The sequence below is a fragment of the Homalodisca vitripennis genome, chromosome 4 (genome assembly GCF_021130785.1).
Source record: "Homalodisca vitripennis isolate AUS2020 chromosome 4, UT_GWSS_2.1, whole genome shotgun sequence".
Lineage (NCBI taxonomy): Eukaryota > Metazoa > Arthropoda > Insecta > Hemiptera > Cicadellidae > Homalodisca > Homalodisca vitripennis.
In genome coordinates, this window is record NC_060210.1 from 81,556,570 (window position 1) to 81,569,239 (window position 12,670).

General features: G+C 30.0%; 1 protein-coding gene across 1 annotated transcript in view; it reads right to left on the reverse strand.

Moving 5' to 3' along the window:
* LOC124359627 (filamin-A-like) overlaps nucleotides 1-12,670 on the reverse strand; it is a 154,833-nt gene that overhangs the window by 112,173 nt on the left and 29,990 nt on the right. Inside the window, 4 exon segments of the mRNA XM_046812528.1 lie at nucleotides 1,107-1,320; nucleotides 4,634-4,674; nucleotides 4,676-4,765; nucleotides 8,649-8,773. Coding sequence (XP_046668484.1) covers nucleotides 1,107-1,320; nucleotides 4,634-4,674; nucleotides 4,676-4,765; nucleotides 8,649-8,773 — 470 coding nt within the window.

Sequence of the window (12,670 nt, forward strand, 5' to 3'; positions counted from 1 at the left end):
ATTCAGCAAAATATAAAATAGTTTCTAAAGCTTGTACTATATCAAAATTTATAAATTTGTGGTTTATAAGTAATAGGAAATATTATTATGTAGTTAGAAAACTATAAATATAACTAAAGATATTAAAAAAAATAGAGAATAACCCAAACAGTTATTATATATATAACCAAAGAAATTACAGGAAATATATATTTTATTGTGAAAACTATCTATTTACCAAAAATAAATAGTTACTTCAGAGCTAAAAATAGTGCTATATAAATAACGTTTAGTAAGTGAAAACAATAACAAACTATGTGAAATGAATTTTAGCCAAGTCATAGCCTACACAAAGCCGGTAATTTCTCAAACATATTTCAGTAAATAGAAATTGATTTATTCTAAAATATATATGTTTACACTACTACGACATCAAACAACACACTACACATTAAATACGACACTAAAACACGTGTAAAACTATTAAAACTTACAAATATCCACAGCTCGGCACGAAAGTGATACAGAACGGCAGCGGCAATATGGCGGTCACAACAAACGGCGTCGCGTTTTCTTTTACGTTCAAAATAACAAGCTTGCTACGTCATAACCATAATACAAAGAGGAATAAAACTCATCTGTTCCTTAGCATTTTTATTCCCGAATCCAATGGTGCATGAATTATATCGATACGTTACCGGAGTATATTATAAAAAGTAATTATAGGAGGGAATGTTTGATCGACAAAATTTTGACGGTTAACACCACAAAAGCGGCATTAACCGACATAATTATGTCGATTAACAGTTCTAGGGTTAACTTTCAATCCAATCTGAATACAAAAACATTACAATAAAACTGATCTTTTACATCACAATATTTCAATTTGACACTTATTTTCATTCTACGCTTTCTTATCTAATTCAACTATATTTTTATTTTATTTTTAATTAACCCACTAACTAATGTAAAGTGTTGCAAAGGTAACATACAAAGAACACAAGCATTTCTAATATTTTGTACAAATATAAAAATTCATTAAAAAAATCTTTTACCATTTTTGTTAGAAGACAGATCTTCCATGTATAAAAGACAACAAAAGCGTAATTTAAGGAATTTCATTTTACCGTAAAGTTAGATATATGTTTCTCCTTGAGCTGAGAGTTCACCCAACGTAAGGTGGATCGGAAACCGGGACTATTTTCCTTCATGAAGTAAGAGAGGTATGTCATGCCGGAGAGCTCGTCTAGGAAGGGAGATGCAAGGTACTCTGGCTCCAGGACCATGGGAACTGCAAATTGAGCTCTTGCAAGCTCCATGGCAGTCCGACAGTTACGCACACTATAAGAAACGCATTTAAAATAGTATAGTGATATTTAATCTTAATATATATTAATCTACAGTATATTATGTTACAATTATTTAATTATTTTATGAATGCAAAATTAGCAATACACATTATAAGCAGTAGATCACAATATCATAAACATCAACATAACAAAGATCAATAAAAGTAATTAAAGAATTGCATACTTCTTTATCTACCCTGTTACCCTGTAAGACCGAATTTACAAGTTTTGAGATTTAAATAAGGAGTTTATAACACATAAGTACACACACACAAAGGAATCCATTCAAGAAGAAGAACATACACCCATACAATTTTGATAACTTACAATAAACATATATAAATCAATAGATTTTAAAATTAAGAAAAACTAGCAACCTATTTTAGAGTTAAAATTAACATAAAACAAATTATTATACATATAAGATAGAAATTCATAAACTATTGTAAAATTGAATCATCAGATAAAAAAAAAAATTTCTTTAGACCAAATACCACAGAATACATTAAATCGTAATATCATGAAGATTGTTATGCAAAGTAAGTTTACAACACCTGGAGTTATAAAGTGAATTTAGATCAGCTGGTGACTTTACAATAATGGAATTTTATTCTTTTGAATGATGGCTTAATAGGAGACTGGAAGAAGCTTTTCTCATCAAAGTTAATAAACATTTGAGTTATTAAATACAGTAATACTTTTATTATTTGTATTAAATTGATGAATCTCGATTTTTGAATCCAAGAACAGAAAAACCATTTACTAGATGATGAACACTTGAATATTGGATGACAACCAGAACTCAGATCTGCAAGGATTACTACTACCAGAATTAAATCTACACTAAGCCGACAAGGATGATTGGAAGATGAATAAGTGTCAATGGAACATACAAAGTAAAACTGGATTTGAACTTAAGTAAGATCTACCCAATTTATGATTCCAAATTTTTCAAAATTTAAACCTATTTTTGTATAAATTCAAATTTAACATGTACCACAATTTTTCCTATGTTGGATATAATTTTTTCATGTGCCCATGGCAGTATAATCCACGAAACCCTGTATGTGACAAATAAACTCAATAGCAATTATTGTAAATCAAACGTTTATTTATTTATATCAATAGCTAGTTAAGCAAGGGCAAAGTACGGGTAAATAGACAAATAAAGAAAAAAGAAAAATTTAACAATAATAAATCTTATTTATGGCCACAATTTTAAAATTGCATAAAAACGTCAGTTTTATAATATAGAAGGCATTGCATTAAAGTTTACAAAGAACTGACACTCACTTACTCATGCAGATACAATTTCTCTCCTTCGCTCACATGCCATTCACTTGTGCCAACCATTCATGATACCTTTACATCAGAACAAGAAGATTGATCATATTAGTTTTGAATTGCATCTCAGCAGCTCATTATAAACTCGTCAACTGAATAGAACACCCAAGAGGTATCTTAGTTCTTTTGGATAATTCAATTGTTTTATTTCTTCAGTGAATCACTTAATCAATTGGTGGAATCAGTTTACTCTAGGAGGACATCATCATCTGCCATCATGGCTATAAGGGCCTTGGATTCTTGTTGCCAGAGACGAAAATTGCATTCAATTTGGAATTGTAATTTTCAAAAATGCTGGAAACACTGATTCAGTGTTTGTTTTTACTCTAATGCAGAGAATAGTATCACCGTTGAACCACTTTTCCCGTTAGGGTCAATGAGTTCAATATGTTGAAATAGACAAGGAGTAGGTCCGGTTCAAGGGTAAATCCAAATTTACGTTTAAAGTAATTAAAGGTGTATGTAACAGAATAATATCATCTTAAGAACAAAAACAATGTTTACATGAAGAAGCAAAAATCATAAATTTTAAGATTCAAAGCACCAATGAAACAGAATGGTTCATTTAGTAACACATTTTATTCTAATGGTAATGCTTTGATTTCCGTACGGTCAGGAAACCGAACACCCTTCCACGACCATTTGAAGAAAATAACCTCATTTTTTACCAAGGATATAATTTTACTAATTATTTAGTATTAAATTAGATTACATTTACAGTTTATACATTTTTAGTTAAAAATACGTTTTTAGACTAATCTTCATGATTTTGTGTTTAATTGGATTAATCAAATCATTTATTGCCATTAATCACATTGCATACATGGAATAGGCACTGTCATAAATTAAAATAATCAAATATAAAAGCACAGTGATAAAATACCTTACAATAATTTAAAGTGATCAAATATGAAAGTACAATCATGCAATAATCATACAAGGGCTCTGCAAAGAACAAGTCAATATAGAAACAATTCAGAACAGTAAATCTACTTCACAGTTGAGAAATTTAGCTCCTGTATAAAATGGATTACTTAATAGCTAATTCAACAGCTTATTTTTAAGCAGTAAGAGATACTGCTTGAACAGACTTATGTAACTTGTTAAAAAAAGTCTACAGAGTTTACTTTACGGTATGAACCAGTCTTAGTTAATCTATGTTGAGAATATTGAGCTTAAACTTTTTTGTACTATGAGCATGTATTAATTGTCTGGTGATGAACAAGTGTAGGTTAGAATTTCTGTATACAGTTCTAATATATGAAAAATGTAAATATTGATAACTGTCAATATCTGCAAATGAGCAAAAAGCGGTTGACAAATATCAAAAGTGCCTGCCTTTGAATAGTTCTTATAAACCTATTTTGAATCAACAAAATATCTCTCACAGATGTTGCATGAGCCAGAGAATCATACCGTAAGAAATATGGGATTGAAACAAACCAAAATGCTGTTCTTGTATACTCTACAGCAACAATGTCTTTCAATTTTCCAATCAGGTTACCTACTGGAAATTCCTAGAAATTCTACTGCACCGGTTCTTAATGTTATGAGCTACCTAATTTAGTTTTGAATCAGCGTACATGCCAAGCAACGTTACTGATTAAATCTCCTGAGTTTGAGCTTAATACAATATTTTGGGTTTTATCTAGATTACAAAGCAATTTGTTTGAGGGAAACCAATTCGAGACTTCATTTTCCACTGACTTCATGGTCATTAGACGATTGATGAGATTCTTATTACAGGAGAAAAGAGAAGTGTCATCTATATAAAAACAGCACCCTCAAGTAAATGTTTTGGAAAATCTGTAATTAAAATATTAAATAAAAATGGATCAAGTACTGTAACTTTTTAAAATAAAATAAAATAAAGTAGTACAGCCCCTCACAACTGCACAATACTGGTGAGTTTTTTGTGGTGATCTATAAACTTTGATGATATCAGAGAGCATATGACAGACCTATCATTAGGATCCAGATGTTTCCAATGAGGAAATAGTCCCTGGCTCGCAGTAATCCAACAGCGCACTCAAAAATATGCCGGAATTCCAATCTGTTGTGAAGTTGGTAACTCTACATTCCGGTAGTACTGCCTATAACAACACATGGGTTAATATTTATGTAGTTTCATTGAAAATCATCATCTATCAAGTAATGGAAAGTATGTTAAAATATTGGATAACTATTATTATTATTTGATGATAGATGTGAATAATGTTAAAAAAAGAATATTAGACTTGCTCTACATACTCATTTCACAGTAGTAAATACTAAACATTATGCATATTTAATGTGATAGTCCACGATAAATAACATAAAGCACGATAATTTACACTGGTAATTTTTTATTTTATAAATCTGTGCTATGTTCATTTTCTTTTATTTTCCCTTATTTGTTTGCATCTTGAGTCATGATTTTTAATGGTCCACACTTCCTATATATGTATATATATATTGTAATTATTATACTCCCATGCCTTAAACTCTTGTATTGGTTACTAAAACGCTAACCACAAGTTCACAAAGAGGTTTCAATATTTACTTTGATCACAAAATAGTGAGTACATTCTTAAAAAGACTCCTTCTATTTCCACATACATACGTTGTGTCCAATGGATTTTAAAACTAAATTTGTAATTTGTAAAATAACATTTTTCAACTTTATGCTTAAGTGCTTTGCAATTATTTTTAGAATAATTTGCACGTTAAAGGGGGGGACATAAGGCTGATGATGGTAGACATATACAAGTGGATAGGTAGTGAGGGGAGGGAGGAGAGGACCAGGCAGGCCAGCTGAGGTCAGACAGGAGTGTTCATGACATCACATGGCAGAGTTGAAGGTTGGGTTTGTGTCTTGTGACAGCATTCCAACATCACAAGAACTTCCTATCTAGATATGTATTGTAGAACAGCAAATGTTATTGCATAACAAAAATTACATTTCTGACAATCATTTTCTGAAATTTTTATATTTAAAGTATATAATTGACAACGACTATTAAAATGTCATCACCTATAGAATTATTCTATTACTATTTTTAACATTTCCAAAAATTATTTCTTTTGTGTGTACTTATAACTTTAGAATTCTATTAGCTAAAAATTTAGAGAGTAATAATTAATATAATGTAATAATAAATTAACAAAAAGAATGCAATATTAGATATTTATCGTTTCTGAAAGTATGAAATCAAAACCATTGGGATTAAGTAGTTGTCACCTTCACTTCAAGCTGTCTTGAATTCAAAAATTATTCTCAAATTTAGTTTTTGTATTGGAAACTATTTTTTAACTAAATTGTTTATGAGAGAATAGTGTACGCTGCTAACAATTATATAATAAATGTAAAGTTTTATTTCTATCAATAATAAATAGTTTCTCAGTAGCACAACCAATAACTTCAATGGGGAGACTGTACAAATAAAATATCACCTGTGTATATCCTGTTCAAAAAGCACTTTAGCATTGTGACAACATTATCTCAGCATTTTAGTACCTCATATTGTGACAATGAATGATAAAATGTTTCTTGAAATTTGATTAGTTCTACACTTATGCAGTATTCTATGTATACTAAAATGTTTTATACTACTTAAAACAAGCTGTGTTTGAAATATTTTAAACAAACAATTCAGTTCTTGAATTGCATTATTAAAAGGCATAGATTATTGTCACACCATACAATGTAATATTTAAAGTGTATATATTAATTAAAAAAAGACAAAAAGTATAGTTAATATTACGGACATTTTGGTTTAAATAAAATCTATTGACTGAAGATGATTCTCTACAGCAAGGCACAGATATTTCAAGTATTTAATTGTGTAAGCAATGAGTCGATGTGGAGTGAAAGTAAAACTTAGATATAAGTTAATACAGTATAAGTCTAAATGTAACAAATAAAGAGCTTTATAAAATATAAAAAAATTAGGCTAAATAAAACAACTTATATTATTCAGTACTTCTAATTTTTTAACTGTTTCTTTTTCTGTAAAATTCAAGTAGTACAAATATAGGAGGAGAAATAATAATCCTTCTGATTTAGATAGAGTTCATGCAAACTGAAATATGACTAACTCATTTCTCATGGGATTTACAAGTACTTAGTATCTTGAAATCGGTTTGAGATTTAAAAAATTGTTTGTAAGAAAAGGTTAGGAGATGTTAAAAGCATTCCAGTAAATTATTTTTCTGAAGGTTCATAAATAATCAAATTATGAATTTTTAACGTTTGAAAGGCTGCAGTAATAAAAGAAAAAGGCATACCAACAAGCTAGACAGCAAACTTGAGAGCTTGCGAAAGCTGAGATAATTATAAGATAACATTTTTGTATCAAGTTCTAACTTGTTTGGGTTTTTAGGGAAAGTTATTAGTTCCACAAGCCACATTATATATGTTATATATTATATGTATTTGTGTGGAATATTTTCTGGCAGAATAAAATTCTAATTCTTATTCTTATATAGCATAAATACATACATACATATATACATATATATATATATATATATATACATTTTGAAACAGAGGGTAGTTTTCGGCTCTGGTTATGGCCAATGAAGTTATGCAAACATTTTTGATAGGGATAACATAAAAGCAATTGCAATAGGCTGATTTTGAATAAAAAAATCTACTAAAAAAAATAAATATGTTACGTAACTTATCGCATGACAACACAAATTTCCTGTATCTCAAATGTAAGTTTAGCTTGGCAGATGCACCACATGTTATGTAATGTTCAGCTGATGACATTTCAGGGGTCAAGGGGGCAAAGTGAAAGCGGATAAAACCACCTTCACTCATGCGTCTAGCTGCACGTCTCACCTCACCTGCACTAGTAAATGCACTGTGCCAGCCAGTAGTTCCTATTGGTTACTGATCATTTAAATACACAGTTACAAACCAACAAAACATGTTTGTATTATTAAAATATTATTTCTTTATTAATATGCTCATATACAAGGTACTTTTAATTGGAAGGTTCTATTCTGTAATAATAAGATCCCTTCCCTGTTTCTTTCACCCAAGAAATATTTCTTTTTAAGTTTTTTTCACTTTATATTGAATGTGAAGGAATTAAATAAACAAACTTTTAGGACGAGAAGTAATTCACATCATAGTAATCCATATTGTAATAAAATTATTACTTATGTAACAAACATAAAAGTAACTCAAGAAGTACATGTGCTACTTGTTCAATTTAAAATAAAAATGTACAAACTTCAAGATTCTAAGAAGTTAATAAACACAGAGTTGCACACTGGTTTCAATAAATAATATATAGGTTTTAGTACATAAAGAAGATTTTTTTATTGGTATAGTATACAAAAAACAAATTTCTTAAAAAAAAACAGAAGTGTTGAAGAAATTATGTAATTTTTCCCAAGTCCATACAAAAAATGTTTAATAATGTAAGTAATTGATTGTAAAAAAGAGTAAATAGTTTATTTTGTTGTCAGGCAAAGTTGCCACCAATTTGATTTGATCTCAATAAGTAGTATTGTGAAGATAAATAACATAAAATGTCACCTAAAATTCTAGAAAGTGAACAAACATTTAAAAACGATTTTTAATTAATGGAGAGATACAAGTTGTTTGGAAGGATTGACAAGCAGCACAAGTAACATATACATTTTATGTGCATAAAACAGTAACAAACTATGATTAAATCTAAAAATGACTCATGTGAATACATGAGATACAGGCCTATGAATCATGTGATACAAGCCTACAAAACAAATAAAATTGAGAACTGTAGGGTAATGAAGGGTACATTCTATATTATATGTTCTAAACAAAAATCATAGGTAGTCGCCAAGAGTACTTTTTACTTGTCTCTATATTCATTTTTATTGTTCAAATTTGTACTAACCTCTTAAAAGATACGGTTTAAATATTCTAATAAGCTTAATAAAATAATCTAGTGTTTTGTTTCATTAGCTATTATACATATTCAAAGTTTGTAATGAACATACCTTAAGCCAGGCAAGCATCAGCTTTCTTGGTGGAAATTTTGATCTTCCAATCTGATAACGAACAATGAGAGACCATATCAACCCCAGTATCAGTTTTAGATTCCCATTCACTATGTCTACATTTCCTGAAACAAACAAGTTGTGAATGATAACTCTAAACCTTCCTGTACATGTTGTTTATTTAAAGAAAGTTATGAGATAACCACATCATAAACTATTTAAAATAAACTATTATTCAAACTAAAATAGTTGAGCCCGATATAAAAACAGGTCCCTATATGCAGAACTATAAGATACACTAAGACAGTAGCTGCAACTTTAGCGAAGCACAATTCATATTTTAGCTGTTGTTGACACTTTAGTAGTACTTTCATTTCATTGCTTTGTGATGATGCCAAATTTAATATATTTTTTGGTTATTGCAAATCAAACAACAAGTCAAAGAAACGCATGTAAATGATAACCATTTTCAATGACGTTATATGGTGAAACAGCAGTTAAGAATAAAAAGTCAATAAGTAAAAATTGATTTTAAAATTTGTAATACTCTCAAAAAACAAGTTAATATTTAAGTTCGTTGAAGGGAGGGCCGCATAGAAACGCATGTAAATGATAACCATTTTCAATGACGTTATATGGTGAAACAGCAGTTAAGAATAAAAAGTCAATAAGTAAAAATTGATTTTAAAATTTGTAATACTCTCAAAAAACAAGTTAATATTTAAGTTCGTTGAAGGGAGGGCACCGAGGCTACACTTGTTCTAGGTGCCACCAGCCTTAGGGATGGCTCTAGATATATAATTAGAATCTTACAAAATTTGTTAACCAAATCAACCTAGAAATAGATTAATTTCTCTTCAACCATTAATTTTGCATTTAAAAAAATCCATCAATTAAAATTAAATGTGAGGTGTTATGTCAATTGATTAATAAAATGAAAAATAGTTATTCATAAATCTAATAACAGAAGCCTTTAATTTACAATAGTTTAAACGATTAGAGCAGCTGCTTTCTAAATTTAATAACTTAATTGAAGTCAATTGAACTTTTAAGAAAGATTGAACAGTTTGCAAATTAAAATGTTATATTTCAAAATAAATTATGCCTTGTTTTAGTCATCTAATAAGTTTAGAATATGTAACTAAATAATATATTTGATCTTCTCCATGTTTATGCACTTAAAAATATTTTATTTTGACATAGTCCCAGACAACAAACCAATCAACTAAGTAAGGAAAAATTTTCAAATATTTATTTGTTAAACATTATTTTGATACATGCAATTGTTTTTGAAAGATTAATTAAATGACCTAACTAAAAGTATAAAAATTAAAATTAGTATAAAGACACAGTTAAAAAATTATTATTAGTTTTGTCTTTATACATAGTAATATTCTTAAATGGTGTTGAATGTGATACAAACTACAAAACTTGTAATTGAAACTGACCACATAAAAATAGTAGTATTTCTGTATTTTAATGAAAGTTGTTTCTCCAACACTATTAGCAGTAATAACTGGTTAGGCCTTGAAATGTAAATTGACCATTCATTTGTTCTCCAACAACAATTCCGTAGTCACTTTTCCATGACTAATTGTTGAGGCAAAATACAAGCTCCTTCTGCATGTACTTAGTAGGCCTACTAGCCTTGGTTGACTTACAGGTCTTATCACACACATTAAAAATTTGCTTGTGTGTGAAATAAATAGCCTCCCAATAGGTAGATAACATATTCTTTTGTTTGTTACTGTGTTCATTGTATTATCGCTAACACAAAAAATAACCTAAAAATTACATTTTTCTAAAAATAATTACATGTTAATTTAACTGTAAGTAACTACGGTATACGTTCATTAGTGTATATATACGAGGTATGGCTATTAAATAACGGGACTGACGCTGTAGTGGAACGAGTGCGCATGTGCCAACCAACAATGACCAACAGCTGTGTAGTTTGAGACTTCCTCTTCAGAATGCAGTTAGTCTCGTTTCTGTAAACAACATCGTTGTGTCATAACCTTCATTTATGTAAGTGTTGTTATTTTGTTTTGCCGGAAAAATGGTTAGCGTAATAATAGAGCAACGAATTGTTATTAAATTTCACGTTAAACTTGGAAAAACCGCTACCGAAACCTATAATTTACTAAAAGAAGTGTATGTCAGTGAATGTTTATCGCGGACTCGTGTTTTTGAATGGTTTAAGCGTTTTCAAGATGGTCGACAAGACGTGGAAGATGATTCGCGGCCAGGTCGTCCTTCAACATCAAAAACGGAAGACAATGTCGAAAAAGTTGCTACTTTGATTCGGTCTGACCGATGATTAAGCATTCGTGCAGATGCTGAATCTGTAGGCATTGATAAAGAATGTGTACGGCAAATTTTACATGACAATTTGAACATGCGAAAAGTGTGTGCAAAAATGGTACCAAAAATTCTTACGATTGATCAACAAGCAGCTCGTAAAAATGTTTGTACTGACACTTTGAATGCCATTGAAAATGACCCAAATTTATTGGAAAGAATAATAACATGTGATGAATCGTGGTTTATTACTTATAATCCGGAAACGAAGCGCCAATCCATGCATTGGAAGACCTCAACTTCACCGAGAGCCAAAAAAGCAAGAATGAGTAAGTCAAAATTTAAAGCAATGATGATTGTTTTTTTCGACATTCGTGGGATTGTGTATCTTCACTGGGTTCCTGAAGGTCAAACAATTAATCAACATTACTATCTTGAGGTACTTAATAAACTACGAGAAAGAGTAAGAAAAAAACGACCCGAAATGTGGAAGGACAAATCATGGATTTTGCACCAAGACAATGCGCCAGCTCATTCCGCGTTATCTGTCAAGCGGTTCCTGACCAAGTACAGCATCCCAGTGTTAGAACATCCACCTTACTCGCCAGACCTAGCACCATCGACTTTTATCTTTTCCCTAAGGTGAAATCTGCATTAAAAGGTACGAGATTTGAATCCATAGAAGCTGTTCAAGAAAAAGCGGCAAGACTCCTGGAAGAGTTGACAGAAGATGACTTTCAGCATTGTTTCCAACAATGGAAAATTCGCATGGAGCGTTGCAGGGATAGAGAAGGGGTGTATATTGAAGGTGATAATAAGTAATTATGTTTAAAATGAAAATGAATTTTTTTACAATATCAGTCCCGTTATTTAATAGACATACCTCGTGTATATATATATATATATATATATATATTCATATATATATATTCATATATATATATATTATATATATATTCATATATATATATATATTTATAGGTATATATATGAATATTCATGTCCGGAATACCATGGTGTCGGGAGTATGGAAAACCCTCCAGATCAGTAGGGAGGTCCAGGGGGCCCTCCACTGGCAAAATTTTGGAGTACTGTATTAGGTCCAAAAGTAGTTAATTTATAGTACTTTTGAACTAATTAAAGGAGGGCAAATATCAAGTCAGAGTGTATAAAGTAAAATAATTCTACCACTAATCAACATTAAGCTTGAATAAAATCTTCTGCAATAAATACAATTTATATGATGTGTATTTCACTAAAACTAAATATTGAACAAAATAGTTGTTTGCTCGACAACTCATTACTGTGGGAACTGATCTCTTGATTATGATTGATTTCAAAGTTCCAACATAAATGTTATTTTTAGTCACTAATAGACTATTAGGCAATCGATTATTTTGAAATAAGGTGCTCTTTGGGGAGACAGGTCTTGTTCATTCCCCCCTCAGTTGGTGCACCATATATATTTACATGTAGATGCTACAAGAACTTTTTTAATTTAGATAATCCATTTGTTAATTTATTGTTTATTTGATAAGATTCAAAAGTTTAAAAAACAAAGTTTCTTATTTGGTGTATGATGGAGTGCATTTTTAATGTTTTAAGTGGCAAAAGATTTAAGCCACATTTTCTCATAGAATATTAAATAACCAACACATACTAGTCTTTTTAAACTGCAATAGTTACAGATTATTGTTGTAATTATCAATACGTTATAATTC